Source organism: Heliangelus exortis, chromosome 22 (assembly GCF_036169615.1).
Source record: "Heliangelus exortis chromosome 22, bHelExo1.hap1, whole genome shotgun sequence".
NCBI lineage: Eukaryota > Metazoa > Chordata > Aves > Apodiformes > Trochilidae > Heliangelus > Heliangelus exortis.
Genome location: NC_092443.1, coordinates 6,215,196 through 6,239,928, shown reverse-complemented (window position 1 = coordinate 6,239,928; position 24,733 = coordinate 6,215,196). Strand labels below are relative to the sequence as shown.

Sequence of the window (24,733 nt, the reverse complement as noted above, 5' to 3'; positions counted from 1 at the left end):
TGGGTTGGAGGCAGGTTTTATTTCGTTTCATTAGCTAGCTACAATTATTTATAAACTAAATGGAAATGATATTAAAGAGTAATGAAAAAAACAGCATCTATGTATTATTGAACAGCAGAACTCTTTTTAATTTAGCATCGAAGTGTGCAGAGCCTTTATTACTGCAACTTGCAGTTAACGCAGCTAAATGCAGTTGTTAAATATAAGAGGCTTTTAAAATATGCCCATAAATATAGAGCTGTCTTGTTTGCTTTTCCTATAGATCACTCGAGTAAGTTTATAAAGATATCAGCCTGACAGTAAAGATGAACTACTGTCTCTTTTTAAAAAGATTTTATGAGTTTTTATGCAGGAGAATTTCTTAACAGAATAAATAGTAAAGAATTATTTTTTTTATGCTATGTAGTAACGCATAATCTAAGAGTGCCACAAACTTGCCTGTCATGCAAGCCCAAAATAATTCGTGCAGTTCCAGCAGTGTGAGGTGTACCTAGGAGGAGCGGCTGCCTCCATGGATGTTCAGAAGCTGAATGCCAGGCAGACTCCAGCACAGCAAGGGCTGGAGATGTTTCTGTGTCCCTGCAGGAGTGGGACAGGCTGGCTGGTGGCCTGGGCAGCCTGGAGGATGGTGTTGTGAGTGCTGATATGGCCAGGGACACAGAGAGGCTGGCAAGATCCCAGGAGAGGGTTCCAAGCCCAGGCACCAATTTTGAACTGAATCCCCAAAACAAGGGTAACTGTGGTATCTGTGAGAATGTGGACAGGGAGATGTGCCCTGTATCTGCCAGAGGAACTGCTAAAACTGGTGTCTATCTTCCAGCCGTGGGAGGAGGAGGAGGTGCTAAGCCCACAGCTGGAGAGCCACATCTCTGGTGGCACCATGACCCTCTACAGAAGTAACACTTACCTATAAAACATGTTATGCCAGCTCGTGTGGCACAAATGGGGTCTGGTTAGCCCAGCCCACCCAGTAGCTGTGTTAATCTAGTGTTTGAACCCACACTGAATGTTCTCTCTGGTCTTTTAAAGCAACATAAACTCCATGACTCAGGGACAAGAACTGCTGCTCTGTGCTGAAACCCTTTATCCTACAGATTGTTTTGGGAAAGCTCTCTGGGGATGGAGAGTGGGAGAAAGTCTGGACTGAGAGCCAGATGTCAGTGGCCACCAGGCAGAGAGTTCTGTGAGGAGGAAAGGTGGCCAGAGGGCCAGCACCTGCTGCCAGCCACCCTTGTGGGCTGCCCAGAGCAGCTGGTGTTTAACCTCAGGGTCCATCTCAGTCTGGCTGCAGCACAAAGCTGCACGGGTGGCCAAGCTTCCCCAGGGTGTCCTTGCTCCCATGATGAAGGAACATCTGCATCCATGCCTCTGGTCTTTGCAGAGCCCGTTCTCTCCAGCATGCTGCAGAACAAGAGTTCTGCTTCCCTTCCATCCGCAGGAGACAGGCAGGGGAGCTGAGGGCTGGCATGGGGCTGCTGGCTCGGGGAGCTGGGCTGTGCTGGTGGGACAGGACAGTGTGTGGGTGGAGGTTCCACCACCCTGCAGGCTGTGGAGGTTCCTGAAGCTCCTAGAGGAGCTGCCAGCACTGGGAGGCTGGGGACATCCAGGCAGATGGTTTCAGAATTGGAGTAGGGATGGGATGGCAGAGAACTGTCGCTTTCTACTTAAATGTTACAAAAGGGTCCCTTGGGTGTGGGACTTTTCCATGAAGGGGGCCTCAGGTTTGCCTCGGTATTTATTTCTGCATACAGTGGAATTGAGCAGCATGAGGTGGTGTCTTCCATGTGAACAGAGACACATGAGCTTCCTTATGGGCATCTGTAAGAAGTGGGGGGTTTTTCTCCCTTGTGTTGAACCTAGCAGCTCAGAAATCAGGGGCCCATCAACAACTGATCCGTTTCACCTCACAAGCCTTGACCATTCTCACTTATATTTACATTTCTGAATCCAGGACTTGTGTATTTTATCCGTATTTAGAAACGGGTTTGTAGGTACTGCTGTCTAAATAAAAACTTAGAAGTGTAACGTTAACAAGCAGCGATGTGTAAGAAGCCCCTATAGTTTGTGCGTGTGTTTTCTCAAGACCTAATCTAACTCTGACAGGAGGTAAATACCCAGAGAAAGCAGCAGGACTTCGTAGTTTGTGTCTTCTGCAAAGAGCCTGCACTTGTCATGAGAGGCAGCATCCTGGAGCCATCCAGGTTGTGTCAATTCAAAGCTCACTGTGCTGCCACTGTCACACGGGGAGGAACCGCCTGGTGCTGCAGCTCCGCTGTCTGTCGGTGAGCTACGGGCTGAGAACAGCCACTCAGCTTCCTCTTGAGATAAAGGTCGTGAAGCAGACAGAATAGCTTAAAATCCTCTCTTGGTTCTAAAGGCAAACCGGGCTATCCAGGATCCCCGAGGTCTTAAATGTCCCGTGGCCTTCTTTTGACCCTGTATACACCTTACATTCTTCCTTTAATGATTGACACTCAGTGGGTATGTGCCTTCGGGCACACTGAGGTTGTAGCTGCTTCTTCATCAAAGCAACTGTTTACAGCTGGTTTGAGTTGGATGCCAATAAACAGTATTCTTTTTGTCTCAAAATAAAAAGCAGCTTAAGTCCCTAATGATAAGGATTTTGTGCTTTGTAGAGGAAAAATTCAGCTAGGTTGGGACAGCCAGCCTCACTCAGTTTAGCAAGTCAGAGTACTTTATACTTGCAGCTAAATCGCTTTTATCTCCTCAAGCAAGTGGGCTATAGATTCTTATCACTGTGGCAGAAGTGATGAGGGTAACGTCTTTAGTTGGAAATCATTGGCAACATGTGGAGAAAGCTTAAGATGTTGTCACACTTTAACTTGGTCCTAATCTGTTCAAAGGCAGTTCATACTTTCTGACTGCACCAGCAGGTAGTGAGAGAGAGTCAAAGACCATCAGGGTAATATAGCTCATGCTTTTCTTTGGAGAGTTTATGACTTTCATAAAGCGGGTACAAAGAAACTGCAGCGGTAACTGTTATTGTCTAAATGAAGAGCTTATGTTCACCCAACCATATTTCATTAACTTGTACACCCAAGCTTCTACATTTCCTGCCTGCTCGGTGCAGTGCTGGAAGCAAATCTTGAATATTTTAATGCCTATTGTCAGTGAAATGAGAACAAGAGAAATGCAGAGATGAGCTGTGCCCCTGGCATGGCTGTGGGACGCGTCCACCTCAGCTGGAGGGTCCTGTGCAGGGAAGTGTTTGGGGCAGCCCCTCAGGTGTTCACAACACGTCCAGCACCCACTGGTTGTGGGCTGCAACACATCCTGAGGTGAGATCCAAAAAAGGAATAATTTTCCATACAACAGCAAATCAAGACACTGTTAACAATTCTTTCATGCTGAATCTGAGGATACTGTGAGGGAATAAAAGCAAATAGATTTAGGAACAAACTCTCAATGGAACTAAGGGTTTTTAAATCATCTTACCTGTGAACAAGGATCCAATCCTGTTCCTGGTGGTGTCAGAGGAGTTCTTAATTTTATTCACTTGAGGCAAAAACTGACACAGCTTCTCCTTTGTTTATCTTTAGCAGATGATCTTACAAACTTCAGAATTTTTGAGCCAGATATTGAACAAAGCAGCTAGTCTTTGGAAACACTTATGGAACTCTCAGGAATACCATGGGATATTCCTGTGCTTTTATAGAACAATTTCAAATCATACAAATTTCTTCACTGAAAGAAAGGAATGCTGTACTAAGATGGTGTGGTGGGGATTTCATACATTCTCTATCAGGCAGCTCTATTTTTCCTCTCTGTGTGCATGTGTGTGTATAGCGTATATATATGCATGTAACCAGAAGTTTACTATTTTCCAGCTGTGGCCTACTTACAAGTTTTCATTTAATTAAAAAATTCTGAAAAAGTTAATAAAATGTTTAGACAAACCTTTCAGTCTTGTGAGCTTAAGGGAATAATCCTCTTTGCATGCCTAATAATGTTGTTGGTGTCTAATGGGATTTCATTTTCACACATGTGGAAGTGTCTTGTGTGATAAATGTTTAACTGCTGGAATAACGTAAAACCTGTGATGATGTTCCAGGCAAAAGGAAGGTCTGGGCATGCTACATGGCCTTGCTTATTGATGAAACTTTTTGTATGAGTTTAGAGAGCCAAAAGCATGAATGCAAACTTGCATGCTGATAGCTAAGTTTTTAGGACAATATCAACCATATTTAGCCCTACTGAAGCTAGATTTTGGTAGTTTCATGTTCATCTGAAAATGCAGTTTAAAGAACAAATATAGTAATTGCCCATACTAGAATAACTAGGCTAGTCTGTTCATTAACATAAAAAAGGTGAATCAGAACGTTTGGAGTATTCAAAAAAAGCCTGTATTAAGAGAGCTATTTTCTGTCCTAATATTAATAACAAATAATTGATGTTAATAAGAGTGACTCCACATTACAAGAAAAAATTATAATTTATAGATGTTGCAGGACACACCTTCTGTTGCCTGAGTTTTTGGGGTTTGGTTTGGTTTTTTGATGTTCCTTTTTCAGTGGTTGTTTTTACAGGGTTTCTCCCAAAGCTCTGTGCTTCTGATAAGACTTATGAGAAGAGGAAAGTTTGTGAAGGAAGGACAGTAAAGACAAACTATGTGAGATGACTGGGGAGGTGAGGGGAAATGCACCCATTAAAGGTCAGGCTAATAGAGCATGATTTAGAGCAGAATATAGCAGGGGCTTTTGTAAGACAAACAGCAACTTTTCATGCTCAGATGGGGATTCTTGGGTTAAATTGCTATCTTTGAGTTCTGAACTTGGAAAGGTATTAAAGTGGAATTAAATCTTTACACAATCCGGCTCTTGTGTCATTCAGGATTTTTTTGGGTTCTGTTTAATTGTACATCACAGCAGGGTTCTGAGTGACTGGTGTCTAAAGAAATGAGGGATAGGGTTAAGTCTGCAGCCCACTGCTCTCTGCTAATCCTTCTTGTTCCTTGAAGAAGGATTTACTTTTGCTGCCAGCTTGTGAAAGACTTTCCTCCTCCCGAAGAGATTGTTGTGGCTTTCCTGGGGAGGTGTGGTTGCTATAGCAGGGAGTCACGCCTGGGTATTCTCTCAGACCCTACTGAGAATGGGCAAAAAAAGAGCCGAAGAAGAGTAAAACTGGGGATTAAAAAATGGAACAATGGGAGACAGGAAGATAGGAGTGGGAACAAATGGGAATTACAGCACCAAAAATAATGCAAAGTGACAAAAAGAGGAAATAGAAAAATAATAGCTGACAGTCGGACTGAAAAGAGAAACACTACAAAAGAACAATTTATTTTCAACAGGCAAAGAAAATAAAACGGCATCTGGGAAATAAGACTCAGGCCTGTGTCGAGGGCTTTTTTTTGTCCTTACTGTATTGCAAACAAATATGCAGCAAGTGTACAAAAATTTCTCCGTATCTCCTCAGTTCCACCTTTACCATGATCCATTTATTCCAAACAAAATTTTCTTGGCTTTTATACCGTGTTTACTTATTTGTTGGTAAAATATATTACTAATTGAGTCTGTTCCTAGGTACTAAGTGTAGGGTAATTTTTGGCTTTTCATATGAAATAATGGCAGGTAGATCAATAACAAAAGAAATGCTCCAACTCTGCGCCAATTCTGTTCTTGAACGCCGTCCAAAGAAATCGCTGCTTCTAGGAAAATGCCAGAGGGTACTTGGTTTTGCTGATGCTTACTGGAGACAAATTCTTCAGCTCTTACCATGGCGATGCCCCAACATAAGTACCTGGTCCTGCCCCTGCTAGAGCTGGGACTGTGCCTCCCTCCTCACCCTCCCACCGCTTCCTCCTCACCTTCTGTCAGCCAGCACATTGCTTTATCATAAAGAGCTTACCCTCAGGATTTTTAGATACTGTATTTTGCTCCTAAGCCCCTTTGCTTTACTAGTGAAATGCAGCCTAATTTTGCAAAAATCTGAACATTTCATCTCAGTGAAAGCAGCAGAATTTTTCATTCGGTTTGGAGTTTATCATCTTAGAAATAAAATTTTAAAAGAAGGCAGTCCCACATCTAACAGCAAATCTCTGAATGCCTTTCCTGCACCCTACTGCTTTATATATAGGAGAGGCAGAGAGATGTAACAGATGAAACATTTTGTTTATGAAGTGTCTATGTTTTGTTTTATTTCACATGTTTTTGCAATATAGATAACAGATTACACCACAGAGCTTTCATTGCCTTGTGCTATAAAGATACTATAAAGCCTTTCTGGGTATTAATAATAGATTGTGTTGATGAGTTTGGAGAAGCTGGCAATAGACCCCCCACTGTGAAGACATTAACACCACAGGACTAAGGTATCTTTCCCTTGCAAATCAGTTGCTAAATTGGCTGTGCTGATGGGTTTGGGCACAAGCTTTTGTACAGCATCAGTGCAGCAGGCACAGGAAGTTATTTTGTTTTATACTGGCAAATAACGTTTCTTCCTCTTAATGTTCTTAGTTGAGAGGAAAGTCCCTGTGTAAATTCTTTCCCTAAGTCATTCTTGCCAGCCGAGAAATAACTTAGAAATTACATTTGAATTGCTTTGACACACAATTATTTTCTTCTGTAAAAATGAAGGCCAGAGCAGTGAATCACCACCAGTACAATTTCCCTGCTTATAGGGCCTTTAGGGTGAATTTTCGTATAAAAATTATATTAGAAGAATTTCCCTGTGTTGTTGGCAGTGTAAATTCACAGGCAACTGTAAATTCAGAATGCCACTTAGTGAACAAGAAGAATAAGGCATCTCATCAGACTAGTGAATATTCAGCACACTGGAGACAGGCAGTGCTGGTGTGGAGCTGGGCTATGAAATCAGATCCCCTTTCCACGTGGGGCATGAGCCATTCCACCCACTGGGAACCAGTGAAGTTGTACAGGTAGGAAATAGAGGTGGATTTAATTGAATACATTAAATAGCAAAAAAAAAAAAAAAAAAAAAAAAAAAAATCCCGAGGAAGAAAAATGAAAAAAATGTTGGCTTGGGGTAATGACCTAGCTCAGCAGAGTTGCAGCAGAAGCACAAACTCCCCAGCACATACTTTGCTTTTATAGCACTTCAGTATAATTTGAAGCTATACAAAAAGCACCACAGCAAAAACCCACTTAGCTTGTTTTAAACTCATAGACCAAAATAACATTATTTCCCAAATTCTTGTGCTGCCTAAAAATATAATTCTAAAAAAAAAATAATCATTTTTTGTTAATCCATTAGGCTTCTTAATTGCAGCCCTGGCTTTATCAATTCAATTGGTGGTTCTGTTCTGCAGAACAGATTAGGAGAAAATTGCAGCCATAATCTGTACAGTGCAATTGCTGTGCTATAAAGAGGAATGGGAGTAGCTGAGAAGAGCAATTGGATTCCCAAAGGTGGAGCACAGTAGAGCAATATCAGTGACTTTGTAAATGAAAAATTGTTTTAATTCCCTTCTAACAGCAATAATTCGATTCTTCATAAATTTTTCCATCAAAGTGTTGTAAGGAAAAATGCTATAAAATGGAACTGCTTGGCAGTGATGGAAGACTGTTGAACAAAGTGGTCAATTAGAGGATGAAAATTAAGCAAAGAAAAGAATCCATGCTGTCACATTCTTCTTGAAATAAGACACTGTACTTTACATTTTATGTATTGCTTTATAGTTTAGGGAGATGTAACTTTGTAGGTCATTCTGGCCCCACCTGAGCAGGGCCAGGCAGGGTGGCAGCTTTGCATTCTGTGTCTATGCATTTCAGCCAATCTGTTCACTGGGTCTTTTACATTTGTCTCAGCATCATGGTTCTGACCCTGGAGCCCCCAGTGCATGGGGATTTGAAGTGGTCAGAGAGTGCTGTGCCCACCCACAGGAGGGGTGCAGGAGCTGGGGTTGGGTACCAGGTGGCTGGGTGGTCCTGTGCTTGGTGGCCTGAGGACCTCTCAAAGGTGACAAGCAGTCACCAGGTGAGAGGGTGGCAGTTCCAGTCTTTTCCTCTGCCAAACACCTGCCCCATCAGAGCAGGAGGCAGCTGAGTGAGCATGAAGGTCCCTCTGGATTGGCCCTCATCGGTGGAGCAGTGTTGGGGATCTCGTTGCATCCTTTGCTCTGTGCAAGAGGGGACATCTGGACTTTTTCTTTGATGAAAATATGTAAAGAATGAAAATTAATCCAGGGCAGGAGACGTTTGGTAGTTGTCATTTCTGTTGGGTCTATCTTGGCTGGGCAGAGCAGTGTATGTGAGTGTGTCCCTGACAACATCCATGGTCAAACTCCTGCCAGCTGCAGGACAAGATTTCACTTAGCATGGGGTAGCACGTGGGCTCTACCATTATTTTATCCAGTAGGTTGCCTTTGCATGGCAGTGGAACATGTATTTTCAGTTCTGGTGAAAATACAGGTAAAATGTTCATGGGAAGGCAAAGCATCTTATTACCAAGATGTCATGTTGTAATCTGTGAATCCCATTGAACACTGTGAAGCTGGGTGCTAATGGCAGGCTTTCACCAGTAGTTAATGTTCTTACTGCAGCACCTGTGGAGAGAGGGTTAATAAATATTTTCTTCAGTTCTCCCTGAAGAAGAAAATGGTTTCTTTGTTTCAGTTTCTCTCTAAATATTACTTTTTTTTTCTAGAAACTTTTAATTTTTGCACATTTTATTACTAGTCGGTGAAAGGGAATTAACTTTCTTTTACTGAAGTTTCAGATATGAAATTTGCTTTAATAAACTATTTAATTATTTTTTCTGCAGGGAAAATACATGGTGGATTGTTTCAGTTTTTAGGGTTTCTTTTTTTTTTTTTAAATCATAAAATTGTAATATTTCTGTTTTGCTTTAATCCATTTGAGATGTTTTGACTGTTCAGAATTCAGTGTAACCAAGCAACAGTTTTGGTTTTTTTTTTATAAGTACCCATGATCTCTAAGATGCTACAAAAACGTTCAAGTCCTATGCTAGGAAAAACCCCTGTGCACAGTGTTTTCCTCTTTTTATGTCATTTAAAAAAGACAGAAGTATCAAAATTTCTCCCACAGAACAAGGAACAGATGTAATTCATTAGTAATTTAATTTCTTTTCTTAATAAAACTCAGTTGTGTGAAAAGCATAATATATTTTATTTCATCTCTAACATATTTTGTAATATACCAGTGCCAAGCAAACTTCCAGTTGGCTACACAGGCACAGTGGGGCTGTCACACACAGGCTCTAATCAGGAAGAAAACTCTCAGAGCTAGAGATTATACCTACAATATTTACAGAAACTTGTGACCACATATTTTTGCATATCAAGTGTAGAAGAGCCAGTATCTGCTGTGGCTTTTTGCAACACGTAATGTCTGAACAACACAGAAAGGAAAATGATTTAACATCTCTGATTGGTACAGGACAGCATCTGTCCTCTTGCATACATCAAACATGGCTTAATAACTTCCTATTTACTGCTTCATGGCAGTGGTCCAGTAAATAAACAACCTGACTGAATTAGTCTATTTTTATACCTCTGTCCTGTATAACAAACCTCTTGAACCACACTTAATATGAACAGCACATTTTGTGCTGCACATGGAGATCTCTCAGCGTAGATTAAATTAGTTATAATAAAACAATTAAAATCTATTTGCCCACAGACAGAAGAAAATGAAGGATCTGGGTGAGCAATAGAAAGGTAAAGGGTGAGTTGTCAGGACATCAGAAGAGCAAACAGCAGAACCATGATTCTCAGGAGCATAGCAGAGTCAAACTTACTGTGAGATAACTACACGAGAGATAATAAATCAGGAGTCTGTATTAAACACCAGATGGTTGTGCCCATGCAGGAAGGCACAACAGATCATGTAACTGTGGTTGTTTCTAAGGATTACTGATTCAGCCCGACTTCACAGGGATATCCTAACAAATAAAATCTTTATAGCCTCTTCCACTGGTGAACATTTTCATCTACTGTTTAAAGACAGGGCCACATGTCTTAGTGCTTTCATTCCCCCTAATATGTATGCAAAATTAATTTGCTAGGTTCACCCAGCTTTAGCCAGTGAAGATTTTTGACTATCTAGTACTGTAAGGTGCCTCACAGCAGTTATTAAAATACTCAGATGGACAAGCAGGCCATTGTTCCAAGCTTTAGCTCAGCTGAATCCCCCAAGTGTTTCAGGCATAGAGGCAAACACACTTAAAAACTCCTAAACCTATTGAGTTGTCTTTCAGAATTGTCCAGGCAACAGAATTTATTTATAAAACTCTTGCAATCATTGATTCAAAACAAGGTTTTCTTGTTCTGCTTTTCTTCTTTGTCCTCTTTGAACAATTTTCTTTGGAATGTTTTCGTTGTGCTTAGGAGTCTGCGATTTCCTGGGGCTTCTAATAAAGTCTTTTGATTTCCACTCTCCACATACTTTAACAAGTCCAAGGATTTTGAGGTTTGACACTAACTTAAGAGATCTGGAGATAATCAGCCATGGGGGTAAAAAGTCAGAGTTATGCAAATTATTTGTGAAATGTATAAAAAGCTAAAGAAATATTTCTTTAAATGTGGTTGGTGTGGGACAGAGTCTTTGTCTCAGCACAGAGTATCTGCATGTTCCCCTTCAAATTTATGGCTCCGATTGAAACCTGCAAAGGGGTGATCTGTAAAGTATTCCTGCTATCCTACACTTCTCAACAGGTTTATTACCATGCGTTTATAAAATGAACTGTCTAATGAGCAGTGGTTTAGATCACAGATATCAAAGTCTGGTCATTTGTCAAGATTAGTTTCCTGTTGTGAGATTGCTGTGTGCAAAAAAAGTGCAAAACCCTGGGTTACTCTCTGGAAGCTGAAAAAGTACCTAAAATGCTTTATAAAATAGATTTAATGAAGATTTTATAATCTCAGAATGAAATCCAACACAGTGCAGCGTGTGTGAATGTGTGTTATAATGCAGAGAGCACCTAAGCATGGAATTTTCTTGTCTTGACAACAGACAAATTAAAGATACGAAATCCATGAAGTATTTCCAGGCCAACTTAGTATTAATTTGGATGAGTTAATGCTATACTGATGACAATGTAATTCGTTTTAACTAAAAGACTGCCTTTGGAAACATTGCTGTGAAAGCACCATCTATCTGGCAATAGTTAATTGCCCATAAATAACAAAATATTTTCTATTTATGTGTTAGAAATCTATTCTCTTGAAGAAAAAAAAAAGAAAAAAGAAAAAAAAACCAAAACGCCCAACCCGCAAACATTCGGTGTGACAGCGGTGCAGCTCGGTAAAGAGCCCTGCCCAGCACAAGGCTCTGGAGAAAGTTGGTGGATTTTGTGCCCCAGTTAGAAATGCCAAGGGGTGGCTGCATGTTCTCCCGGCTGCCTCGGGGTCTCTTGGGGACGGCCCGTTCCGCGGACCCCACCGGGGGCTGCCCCTCCCCGGACCGGGACGGGGTGGGGGTGCGGGTGCTGCCCGCAGGTTCGGCAGCCCGGCGGGACCCGCCGCGGGGTCTGCGGGTCCGGTACCTCCGCAGCGGGCCCCTTCCCGAGGGGCACAAGGCTCCGGGCCAGGGGGACTGCCGGGACCGGGTTGTCCCCGAGCCCTGGCGGGTCTGGGGTGGCGGAGCGAGGCTCCCGTCCGTCCCCGGGGATGTGGGGCGGGTGGCAGTGCCCGCATCACCAGCATCGCCGTCGTTTCTCGGAGTTTATTTTTCTGTATTTCTCATCCCAGTACCACCGATGAAAACACAAACCCGGCGGGAGAAGCTGCAGAAACCCTGACAGCATCCGCGCTCTGGTCTGGCCGCGGTACTGGTGCCACCCGACGGGTCTGTCCCGTCCCTTTCGGTAACCGCGTTTGGCTTAAGGTGACGCGGGGATCTGGTGCTCGTCCGGGGAGCCGGATGCCTTCGCACCAGATCTGCTGATTGTCGGAGCCGCTAAGTGAGCTCCATCCTACCAGCAATCCTCAGACAAAGGGAGAAACTCAACTAACTGACCCGAACAGGTTTAAGCGGTTATATAGATATAACTTAAAAGTGGTTAAAATCTGTTTGCTTTTTTTTTTTTTTTCTTTTTCTTGTTGTGTTTCAATCCTTTCATGTGTGTTCTTGTGTTTAGATAAAAATATTCCCTACTTACGAATTCGATAGCTAAAGCATTGTTACATTTTTGTGGTGCTTACTAGTCAGAACATAAAATCATATTTCTCTTTTTCTGTTGCTTGTATCCAAAAGAAGAAAAACCTTGCAGACAAGCCTATTAAACTGTTTGGAATAAGATGTCCTATTTATAGTGTCCATGAGTCCTGTGTGGCATCAGTTCCCCTTTAATATATTTAATTCAGGTCCCCTAAAAGAGCCACCCAGTCCATCTTGCATTGTGCTATGTGCAGCTGTGACCTTGTGGCTGTGCAAGGTACACCCCAATCCAGTGTAGATCTTGTTCTTGTATTGGATCAAAAGATAGGGGAAAGCCTCAAGATCTTGGCCTCTCAGCCTTTCTTTGGGTGCTGTATGCAAATGTATTTACATTTTCTTTTCCCTCCTGCCCATTCTGTGACTTCACCACTTGCTGAGGAGCTAGTGACTGCCATTTTGCTGTACTTCTCAGCTCAGACAAAATGGAGGGTTTGGAAGAATCAGTAGCTACCACAGCCTGTGCTTTCTAAAATCAAAGATTATTTGCCTTTATAAAAAAGGGGGTAATTTTCAGGATGCAAAAAAATCAGCGTATCTCATCCTAAAAGGCAGAATCTCTATTTTTCCTGTGAGCACATGAGCACAGTTGTGTTAATTTCATTGCAGATATGTAAATATTAATGCACCTTGCACTTTGATGTATTACCATAAAGACACTGAATTTCAAATCACCAAGCCCACTGTGTCATACAGGGACGTAACTTAGCTATTCATCTTTATTTGAAGCAGCCCTCTTTCTAAAAGCTCACTTAGGGAGATTCCCAGTTGCCATTAGAAAAGCAAAATAAAATTCATCTAAATCATTCTAACTTTATCTTAGAAAATTAATGATGGATGAAAGAGGGTGTTTATAAAAGTTTAATAAGAACTAGTCTGGAATATGGTGTCTATTCTGAAGCCTGTGATTATAGTGGTAATTTAGCAGATTGTATCATTGCCTATCTCTGCCAAAGGACGTTTCACACCATTTAAAATGCACAGTACTCCCTTCAGAGACAGGTTGTTCTGGAATAACTCAACATCCAAAGAAAAGACACATTATTTCACTCCTGTCTTTATCGATTGCATGCGTGTGTTGTCTTCTCTTCAGCAACAACACTAAGTTTTCATGCTTGTTTCTGGGTTCATTTATCAGCCTCCTCAAAGGCAGAAAATACCAAAAATGGCAAGTCATGAAATCTATTCAGAACAGGGTTTAGGTACTGAAATTAGAGAGCCCATATAAAAGAGAGTGTGAATAGGCTCTTCCTCTAAGTGAATTAAAATAAATTAGGTCTTGAACAAGTTATCCAGACTCTGAGAGCTCCCTTTTGCTTCTCTTTTTGAAGAACAAAACAGCAAGATAAGGATAAATCTTAGTGTTTTTTATCCAGCAAAGGTGATTTGGGAATCTCTAGAACAAAGGGATTGAGATTTGAATAACTTGCATACCTGTGATGTTTCCAAGACTAAGGATGCAAGTCTCCCTGTGTGCAAAAGCATGAGCCAAGCTGATCTGTAGTTAAATTAAAAAATCTGCCGTATTTAAATTCATGCAGGGTATAATCTGGCATTCCCTTTGACTTTACTGCCTCTCTCTCTTACAGGCTGTTTGCTGCAAAGTGCAGTGGCTGCATGGAAAAGATCGCCCCAACAGAATTCGTGATGAGAGCCCTGGAGTGTGTTTACCACTTAAGCTGCTTCTGCTGCTGTGTTTGCGAGCGACAGCTGAGGAAAGGGGATGAATTTGTTCTTAAAGAAGGGCAATTGCTCTGCAAAAGTGACTATGAAAAAGAGAAAGACTTGTTGAGCTCAGTCAGCCCAGACGACTCAGACTCAGGTGAGCTTTTCCCACACCTGCTCCAACTGGAAAAGCCACAAATGTTTTGAGAGCTTTCTTATAGAAAAAATATATCCATTTACACCTCCACCTGATCCATATGCACATGCCACCCATGCAAAATTAGTAGGCATAGCTAAAAAAAATCTCTACTTGCAGTCAGTTCTCCCTAACCTGACTCTTGTCCTTAACTGGCTTACTAAAGGACAAAAATTTTCTGTTTTCATCAAAGTGTTTTTCTATAAGATCACAAAATATGAATCCATCTGACTTCAGTTACCTGAGGCCCCACTCAAAAGGTGCTGTTTTCCGTAGGTGTTTTCCATCCACTTAAGGCATTTTTCAGGGGATCTTATGCTCACTCTCAGCTCTGAGCTATGAAATGGGCAAAACAGTAATATGATTTTATTCTCTCTCTCAATCACAAATGGTTAAGTTTAAGAAAAACGAGTACAACACAGCAGTACTGAGGAGAATCTGAAAGACACCAAGGAGTGGGTTTGTGCCCCCAGCCAGATGGGAAGCCAGGGTAGCTTCCTGCTCAACAAGGCTCCCTGTCACAACCCAGTCCCAGCCCAGGGGGTCTGGTGGTGGTTGCAGCTGACGCAGACTCTTGAGCAGTTCCAGGGGAGACGAGGTGCCTCCTTCCCTTGCTGTATGCACTTGAGGAGACTGCAGCCCTCCTGCTGCTGGTGTGACCTGGCTGATCTAGATCTGGAGGCTGTGAACACAACCTGCTGCCAGCCATCATAATTGCTTGCTTGTTTCCCAAGAAAACGTGTAAGAAAATCAACAATTACCATTCCATTAAGCGTACAAATGACATGAATGTTTGCCTCTGGTTTATGGGAAAATACATTATTCCAATTTAGCTAGCAGCAGTAATTATCCTTAATCTCTAATCTGAGACCTGTGTTCCCCCCCACTGCTGAAATTTATATTTTTGTGTCAGGAATGCTGCAAGACAAAGGTCACTGCTGACTCAGCAGGATGTGAGGGACCGGGGCCTTGCTTGGAGCCATGGGTTATTTATTGACATTCTGTATCTGCAGGACCTCGAGTGCTTTGCTCTGTCAATCTCAGTCACGTGATTTGGGCTCCCTGTGAATCCACCTGAGGTGTTTCCCACTTGCCCTTCTGCTCCTTCTTCTCATCACCAGGCTCAGTGTCCTGCCCGTCTATGACAAGCTGCATCTTGGGGCTGCTCCTGTGGCAGTGATGGGCACAGGGACCCTCCTCTGGTTTTGGGCACTGCTTCTTGCCAGCCTGTGGGATCTGCCAGGGCCTGGGTGGAGTGTCCAGGACCAGGGGTTGTGTGTGGTGGTCAGCAGGAAGCTGCCACAGCCTTGCAAAACAACCTGGCTTCCAATTTCATTTCCCCTTGGCACAAGCAGTAGTTTCTTACTCCTGGAGATCCTTTTTTTTCCCCTCATTAGTCTCTGTTAGCCAAACCCAAACCTGAAAAACAAGTTGACAAATTAAATGGGATGTTTTGTCTCCCACTGTCTAATACATTGGAAACACAGATCTCCCAGATGCCTGTGTGAGAGCAAATGATTTCACATAGCCCTGGCTGAGAATGTGTCCTTCTCCAATCAAATATTTATCCACTGGACACAAAAGTAACTCTCCAGTGAGCAATATTAATCTTCACAAACCTTTCCTTAGAAATGGCATGCTGGAAAGTTAATAATGTCATGGTTATTAAAATGACTGATCTTCTCTTTAATCATTAGGCAAAAGATGCTTATTAAAGTAAAAGGTGATTAGATTGCTAGGTGCATAATAATCAGACCCTAAAATTAATTAAAGCTTTATTTTTTTCATTCCCCAAATGTCATCTTTGAGTTTATAAAAATCACAGTGTGTTTCTTCATGTTGAAGTCCCCACAAAAAAATGTATTAATGTTTTCTGGAAGAAAAAATCAGTAATCTGATGAAATAAAATATTCTGAAATTTGTATTTACTTTTCGACCTTTGCCACTGCATTTAAGAGTTGCCAGTATGATATACTAACACAGGTACTATCACAAGCTTCTACAAATATTTAGAATTTAACTATTGAAAATACAAATAAGCTATTTTTGGTCTGCACAAGCACGTGTATTTGTATGTGTTTATTTACCAAGAAAGAAATCTGCGCAAGCACATGCAGACAGGTTGAAATACACAGAGAAAAAATACTGATATTTTCTGCTGGATGCAGAAATGAGATGGTGAAGTTTGTGTTTAATTTTCAAAATATTCAGAAAAATAACAGGAATATCCACTATATTTAGCTAAACACTCAGATATTGTTGTGTTATTTGCATTTGCACTGTTTGCTGCCATGGTGGTGCTTTGTGAGGAGATTCTAGGGGTGTGTCAGTGGGTGCAGTGGCAGCAGATAAGCACGAAGGAGACCAAATTTTGCAGGAAGGGCACAGACTCTGTGCCGAGTTCCTGGAAATACTGAAGCATTTTCTGAATTTCCATCCCCTGACCAGTCCCATGCCCTCAGTGCTGTTGGAGCATCTGATTTAGGCAGTGCAGTGCACACAAATCTAAGGTAGTCTCTTCCTGCTCACAGTTGCTTTAGGTACTCAAATGAACATGGGGTAGTAGTTGAACCTGTTGGCTCATTTGGCAGCTGAAGGGAAGTTCTCAAACACCCGATTATCCTGTTGGAACACAGGCAATTTTATATTGTTTTTATTTCTCACCAGTCAAAAGTGATGATGAAGACGGAGATGTTAAGCCCACCAAAGGTCAAGTAACCCAAGGAAAAGGAAGTGATGATGGGAAGGACCCAAGAAGACCCAAACGACCAAGGACAATACTTACTACACAGCAGAGACGAGCATTCAAAGCATCCTTTGAAGTGTCTTCCAAGCCCTGTAGGAAGGTAAGTGCTTTATCAGGGATCTGAAGTCAGCTCTGAGACTAGGCCACAGGGGTGACAGGGTCAGGCCACAGCTCCAGATATTCTCCTACCCCTTCCCAGGGTAGCAGCAGGTGCTCTGGAGGGAATGCAGAAACCAGGCCACCCCAACACCATCTCAGCCTGGAGCATTAAACAGCTCAAGACCAGCTCACTGGGATTTCTGGATATTCATCCACAGTGTGCAGAGCAGCTCTGTGACTGAGTCCTGCTGAATATCAGTATTTAGTTCTTATAATCCATGAAGTAGCTTTTGACTAGCAGAACCCAGAGAAACATGTGGGATTTACCCTTCTCCTTCCCACCCTGGAGGGAGTCAATACCCAGTGAGACGAGTGCTCAGCTTTGGTCCCACTGCTTGTCCTTCAGAGAAGGAACTTGTTTAGGAAACTTAACCATACTGTTGTCTGGTATAGCAGCCAGGGAAAGGCAAAATGTATTGTTTCACTGATAAAGCCAGTCAAGCTCTGTGAAAAGCAATCCAGGAAACTGTTTACTCCTAAACTGAAGTGGGAAAAAAAAATGTATTTGCATCCTGAAAGTTGTCATTTTTGCAAAACATAACATTCTTCTGCTGGCATTCAAAGGCACGTTTGTGACAGTGCAGTGTGTGTTTTTGCTGTTTGTAAGTGTGAAGTTGTACCTCAACAATGAGAAATGTTAGCTAGTCAAATTTGTATTGTTTTGCACAGAACTGTCTAATGGGCAAAATAAAATGAGTTGGAGTGATTTCACACATCTCACTCTATTTGTTCACTATTTGTAAAACTCTTAGTGACATGAAAGACAGAACTTGAACAAACTATGCAAAAATATGAAGAATTTTAAGATTTTATCTGTACATGCAGTTTCATTGTAAGTATAGGAATATTCCTCCTCATGTAACTGATTTGTTTTATTTTAAAATGTTTTAAATTGCATTATTAAACATTTTCTCCTCTAGGTCAGAGAAACACTAGCAGCTGAAACAGGACTCAGTGTGCGGGTTGTCCAGGTCTGGTTTCAAAACCAAAGAGCAAAGGTAGGTTGTTTGTCTAGTTCTCAAAAGTAAAACACAGACTGTCATCCAACAGTTTGCCCCTCCTAGATGTACCATGTACCACAGAGATCCCAGTAACTGCTCATTTGTTGTGTCCACTGATGTCTACATCCATAGAAGAAATGCAGCTTTCAAACACAGACATTAAATTAATGTGCTTAAAGCAGCGTGAAGTTTGGAGTAAATTTTGGATGCAAATATGAACTGGAAACTTAAGTGTTTCAGCTTAGAAAAGAAACTGAACCCTCCATGTGCATTAATATAAATGTTCTGTATTAATTGATTCAGTGTTTGCAGAGAGTTTTGTAAGGAAACAAAACTTGTTGCATTCAGAGCTGTGAGATTGTTCTGTTCTTTTATTCAGATGAAAAAACTTGCACGAAGGCATCAGCAGCAGCAGGAGCAGCAGAACTCACAACGACTGGGACAAGGTAGGGGATTTGTGGTGAAGGCTGCATAGGGGGGAGAGAATCAGGGTGGTTTCTTGAAGAGCCATTATCTCATAATGTCTGAGTACAGCTGTACAAGTCATGCACAAGTCTATAGGTAAAGTTTGCTATTAGTGCAGACACAGAGGGGCTGTGTGTGGGCCCCATCTTATCCCAGACTTCTCCTCTCACCTGAAGAGGCTTACACAGAAGCTGTTACCTCCTTTCTAGAACGGTGCTGTACAGAGGCACCTTCACTGGAAGAAGTGTCCAGGAGGGTCAGTTCTCTGGTTTGTTTTCCCCTGAAGAAAGGGGCCATGCTCAGCTGGGCATCCACAGGCTGCCTGCAGGTGACAGCATCGCTTCCTCAGCCAGGGCTCAGGAACCCTCCCAGTGCAGGAGCTGCACCAGGGCTTGCCCTGCTGCTCCATGGGTGTTTTGGAGGTTCTCCAGCTCCCAAGGCCTTGAAGCCTCAAATCTTTCTCTTTTTGCAGAGCCAGAAAAACTGGTACCAACAGAAGTTAGAAAGTAAAAGGGCCATGTCACGTACAGCTGAGTACCCAGGAGCTCCATAGTTAGAAATCAGAAGTTTTTGAACATACTGCTGAGAGCTGTACTCTCAGACAAAGTCTGGAAGGCTCCTCTGAATGTCAGGACACACGTAGCTGCTTTCATTCTGCACCTGGGTCCAGCATTGCCTGAGATGCTGCTGCCTCTCTGTCCCTAAGCAGTGACTGTGCCCTCCTGTTTGCTTTGCAGAAGTAATGTCCAACCGAATGGAAGGGATGATGACATCTTACACACCACTTGCACCACCACAGCAGCAGATTGTAGCAATGGATCAAAACAGTTATGGCACAGACCCATTTCAGCAGGGTCTTACCCCTCCACAAATGCCAGGAGACCACATGAACCCTTATGGTAAGGCATGCATCATTCTGCCGCATCAGAAATAGCAGGGTTCGTATGCTCATTCACACACCACAGGGTCAGTAAAGTTACTTGCTTTTATAGTCTATTTTTCTGGGATTTGTACCAGGGAATTTGTACCAGTCGATCTTATGTGTATCTTTTCATGTACACATAAAGGAGTAGAAGACAGCTCATCCCAGGCTCTGGACACCCTTCAGAACTATTTCATAGGATATTTCTGATAAATGATAAAAAAAGCAGCATCACCTCTCCAGCTCCACGTTTTTAAACCTATATCCAAGACATTTATTAATAAACATTTCCAAATTCTAGTTCCCTCAGAAGTTTTTCCTTTCTCTTAGAAGATTTGGGAAAAAAAGTACCTTGCAGAGTGGTCTAATAAAGAGAAGTAATTATTCCTTACAAAATGAACGAGCATCCCTCTAAGATCCCTTAGAACAGATGTATGGATTTGTTAAAGAACAGTTCTTGAGCTACCATGAGATGTGTCACCACAGGACATTTTATTCTCTGTCCAAAATCAAGATAATGGTTTGCTTTCACAATATCCTAACCACACACCAAGTGGATAGGTATACCAAACACATCACAAGCATTAAATGCCATAAATAATTTATTCTGGACAATTGCGGTGTGGCATTTAAATAAAATTTAAGAGGATTTCTCAGACTGTGATTATTGGCCTTGCTGTGGCCCACAAGGACTCATTTCTTCTGACCAGGGGCACGTCATGGTAGAGGTCATAGTGCAGCAGATGGCATGCACAGGCCAGCAAGAAGTTCTGCTCTGGGTCTCATTGCTTTCCCAGTGAGAGAAGTCCACAGTTTACATGAGGCAATTTGGTAAATCCTGGAAGGAGCTAAGGACATCTGAAGTACAAATGAGCATTAGATAGCTTGTGATTTTGTTGATAGCAATTTACTTGGCTTTTTAAGCAAAACTTAAGAGGCAGGTTCTGTACTCCAAAACCTGTGCAGGAGAGAGCACAAAGTCATTTCCCGTGGGTGGATAAGGAAAAGGAGCCAGACTAACACTTTTTTAGTGCTGACAGCACTTGAGCTAAAGCTCTTTTTGGTACCTTGAGAGCTGAGGGAAGCTCAACTCTTACTTGCTAAGGGAAAGAAAAGGTGCAGTTCCAAGCCAGCTCCAGAGGAGTGGGATTTTCTGAAATGGAAGAATGTTTACAGCTGTAGCTCAATTGAAGCCAGGGAAGATGGGCCTCCTCCTGGGTCCTCTCACATTTGTAGATCTTTTACTGTGTGTGTAAATGCAGACCCTAACTGGTTATGGCTCTTGAACCACTTTTCCCTGTCACCAGCACTCAGTGGCTGGTCCCACTTTCCTCAGTGGCCCCAGTGCCTCCATGGATGCTGGGTCCCAGTTCATGGGGAGCCAGGGTCCTGCTCCTCCCCAGCACTCTTTGCTCCCGTTGTCAGCTAAGACTGTCTTGTGATGCTGACTAAAATATAAATTAAATCCTGGCAGATCTGAGTGGAACTGCTGCCAGTTGAATGCTGTGAATTAGTTGCTGGCCTTCTTCTTTGAAGGTCAGACCCTTAGAGCAAAATTATGCTAACATGTAAAGCCAGAAACAGGAGTATTCCCTTCTGCTGCAGTGTGCAAGATACGAGCATCCATGTGTACTGTGTCCTCCTCTGGCTGCAGAGAATCCGGCTTAACACATACATTTCATTTGCAGGAAACGACTCCATTTTTCATGATATCGACAGTGATACCTCTTTAACTAGCTTGAGCGACTGTTTTCTTGCCTCTTCTGAAGTTAACTCCATGCAGGCTAGAGTAGGAAACCCCATTGACAGGCTGTACTCTATGCAGAGCTCCTATTTCGCCTCATGAAAATAAAAGAAAACAAACAGCCGGCATATATTTAGCCAGTGACTTTTTCCAGTGCAGACTCTACAGCCATATGTTGCCCAGCTCTTCCTTCACAGTGACTCCTGCTGCCTCTGGACTGCAAAGAGCAATTTAGGAAGACTGTATCTGTGTGCATATATGTGTATGTATGTATATATGTATTAATACTTACATACATACATATACATTATATAAACAAAACGCACCCATCAGTCCCATACCCTTGATTCCCAGCTTGCACCAGACCACGAGACAAGCACAGAAGGAACCAGAAGACCCTGCTCTTCAGCAGCCTTTGGTTTGAGCTCATCATTGTAAAGGAAATGGATTTTGTGGAAAGCTAGATCTTTTCCTCCTTTCTCTCTTCCTTTCTTTTGGATGTTTAATTTTTTTTTTTAAGGCCACTGACATCAGTCAGCCATATGACAAATAAATCAAAGAAACTGGAGATTCCTCCCTTTTCTTACTGCATGATTCATACTATGTTGTGGATAAATTGCCATTTGAACTGTGAGAAGTTAAATGTAAATGTGACGTTCGACATTTGTTTCCTTTCTACACTTTTTCTACATAACCTAGATCTGCTCATTAGTTTATAGCCCTTATGCATAAGATACTGAGAAAACTGGTTAACAGTAATATTTGTGGAGAAAGCCAGTGATTTCTTAAGAAAGGTTTATGACCCTGGAGAGGAGATGCATGTTAGGGACAGAGGCATTTAGGTTAGTATTGATCTTTAATTAAAACTAAAGGTACTTACAAGATGCAGCTTTATTTAATTTTTTTGAGTGTGAGAATAAAACATTTACATTTATTTGTAAGTATTGTAATGCCAAATTTCAAGTCTAGACCATGATGGGCAAACGTGTTGTTCATTCTGTTCTGTTTATTTATTTTTTGCATGAGGCATAAATGTGCTATGTTCCATTGTTCATCTGGAATAATTAAGCACTCTTTAGTTAATTATCTCGCCTCAGCAGGAATCTATGATATACAGTTATAGCCTTAGCCACCTGAAGTCCTGAAATGTGCACCAAACGGAAAAAAAAAGGTATGAAAGAGATGACAATGGGAGGTTTAGGTATCCTGAGCTGGAGTCTAGCCCAAGTCCTGCAGGTTTCACACTGACAGGACTCCTGGATTTACAACAAATGCTCCAATGAACCTATTAGTGCAAATGTAAGAAGAACCTGTGCACAAATTGATGGGAATGTCCCCACTGAAGTCTGAATGGCTCAGATGCTGAAGTTAGAGCTTATGTCATATAGGCTTTTGTAGGGCATAAAATATCAGAAATAATAATAGTATAGTTATAAATATTGCCTGGTGATAATTATAATGTGGAGAGGCAGACAAGTACGGTCATGGCTCTTAGAGGAGAAAACTTCATGAGGAAAATTTGCCAGGGTAATATCAGTAATTATAGGGTGTGTTCAAAATAGAGCTCATGGGGAAAGATTGGCAGGATAGGCACTTTCTTAAATAAATACCTTTAATATATTGACCATAATAGCTGAAAACAAGTCCAAAGTGTTGGTTAATCTGACTCCTCCAGGCTGAGGACTGGTTCCAGGCCAGCACTGCTGTCTCCATGGGGCTCAGCACCTTCTGCAGGAGCCTTAGAGTCCTGGCCCCACAGCCTGAGCATCCCACAGAGCAGAGGGGGGGGTGTCCTGCTGGGGGGCCCCATGGGCAGCTGCCCCCTTTGCTGATGGAGAAAGATCTACCCTGTGTCCCCAAGGGGTGGATGGCAAGGACCCCATGATAGGTCCAGGAGAAAAAAATAAAACCACATTCCTTCCCAGTGTGGAAATGTGGAACAAGTATGTTAGAGGTTTCTTAAGGAACTCTTATTCTCTCACTTTCTGACAGGGATGTGGATTTTTCAATTGAAGGTTGTGAACCCCTGCATATGTTTTGAAATTAGAAGAATTTTATTTTATTACCCATCCCCTTCAATTCATTTTTTTTCTTTCTGTATCAAATAACAATTTCCTTTCTCTCTGCATGATAGCAAACATCTATAAAGAACTCAGGTGATCCCCACTGCTTGCAGGGCAGAAGGCAAGCAGATTTCATATGGCACATTGTAAACATTTGTCACCACTGATATCAATGGATTGGTCAACTTTTCCTCCCCACCCTTGTGCTGTGCTACTTTAGAGTCATAGAAAAGCATCCTCAGCATCTCAAACATACCAGGTTTATAGCCTCTATGTGTAGGGACAACCTTGTTTCATCCCTCATTACAGGAAGGATCCAAATGGCATTTGTAGTGTTTACAGGGACTTATATGAGAACTATAATGTGACCTACTGTTCAGAGAACTGCCTTGTCCCCACTCTACCTCTGTTTCTGGGCTGGACGTTGGAAAAAAAAAGAAAAAATCCATTTCCAAGGAAAGATTCAGATATCCCATTTTATAGCTGAAGTAACCATAATCTTTTGCTGATTTTTTTGTTTTGTGTTTATGACTGACTGCTGTCATCTGTATTTTTTTTTCCTTGCTTGTACGTACTATTTGCTCTTCCCTTGGTGTGTTGGATGATGATGCTTTAGCTGTTTGTTCCCCCATACTCTACCATCTCGGGTGCCATGTACACAACCCAGTCAAGTCCTCTGGCATGTGTAATGTTTCCCATGCCACTGTGGGTTGCTGCTGTTCAAGGGAAGGAATGTATAGCCAATGATTTTCAGCAGACCCGTTATAGCTGGCAAAGGCCAAAGTTCATTAAAGGAAAATAAATGTCACTTTTTTTTTTTTTTCTTTTTTTTTTTTTTTTTCTTTTTCTTTTTTTCTTTCTTTTTTTTTTTCTTTTTTTTTTTTTTTTTTTTTTTTGGAATGAATTATCCTACTGGAGTGTGATCATTGTGGTTTTAACCTGGGACCTGCAGTAAAAGATTACATAGTGACCTCTGACTTTTTTGATTTCTACTTCACTCTTCTATCGTCAGGGGAAATGTCACTGATAAGCTGAAAGTAAAATGTTTAATGGGCCATATCACAGTAATATCTTACACTGAGTCAAATTGATAAACTCTTGCCAAAAATTCTTAGCATCTGGCACTTCCACAGAAACCACAAACAATGATTACACATATGGGAGCTTAAAGGCCAGAGGTCATGACAGCAGTTTATTACATGCACCTTACAGTGATCATTTTCCCTAGGAAATTAACCCCTCTCTGCTATAAATGCATCAAGTGGGCTCTGCATGGTGTTTCAATCACATTGTTGTGGCTAAACAAGGACTACGTGTTAAGCTAGAGTGGTGACAAGATGCAATTAAGTAAAAGATGATTGATGAGGTTTCAGTGTCTTCTCAATAATGTTTAAAAAAGATTATTGTAAGGTCAGGATGAATATGCCAGGTACTTGCTGCCTCAGGGGCCTGTTGTGCAGGTCCCAACTCTGTCATGATGGCATAGGGAGGGTTCTTGGATGGTGGCTGCACCCTGTGGGCCTGGCGGGGCAGCAGCACAGTCCCCTGGCAGGGCTGGATGCCAAGGGGACAGTGGCACCACGGATGGATGGTGACAGCCTCTGGGTCTCACACCAC

The 24,733-nt window shown here is 42.0% G+C and overlaps 1 protein-coding gene across 1 annotated transcript in view; it reads left to right on the top strand.

Annotated features, from left to right (window-relative positions):
- LMX1B (LIM homeobox transcription factor 1 beta) overlaps window positions 1-23,924 on the top strand; it is an 86,700-nt gene extending 62,776 nt beyond the window's left edge. The window contains exons 3-8 of the mRNA XM_071766050.1: window positions 13,745-13,977; window positions 16,684-16,862; window positions 17,842-17,919; window positions 18,302-18,368; window positions 19,125-19,286; window positions 20,998-23,924. Of these exons, the coding sequence (XP_071622151.1) occupies window positions 13,745-13,977; window positions 16,684-16,862; window positions 17,842-17,919; window positions 18,302-18,368; window positions 19,125-19,286; window positions 20,998-21,155 (877 nt within the window). The 3' untranslated portion in view covers window positions 21,156-23,924. The remainder of the gene's footprint in view (window positions 1-13,744; window positions 13,978-16,683; window positions 16,863-17,841; window positions 17,920-18,301; window positions 18,369-19,124; window positions 19,287-20,997) is intronic.
- The last annotated feature ends 809 nt before the right edge of the window (window positions 23,925-24,733 follow it).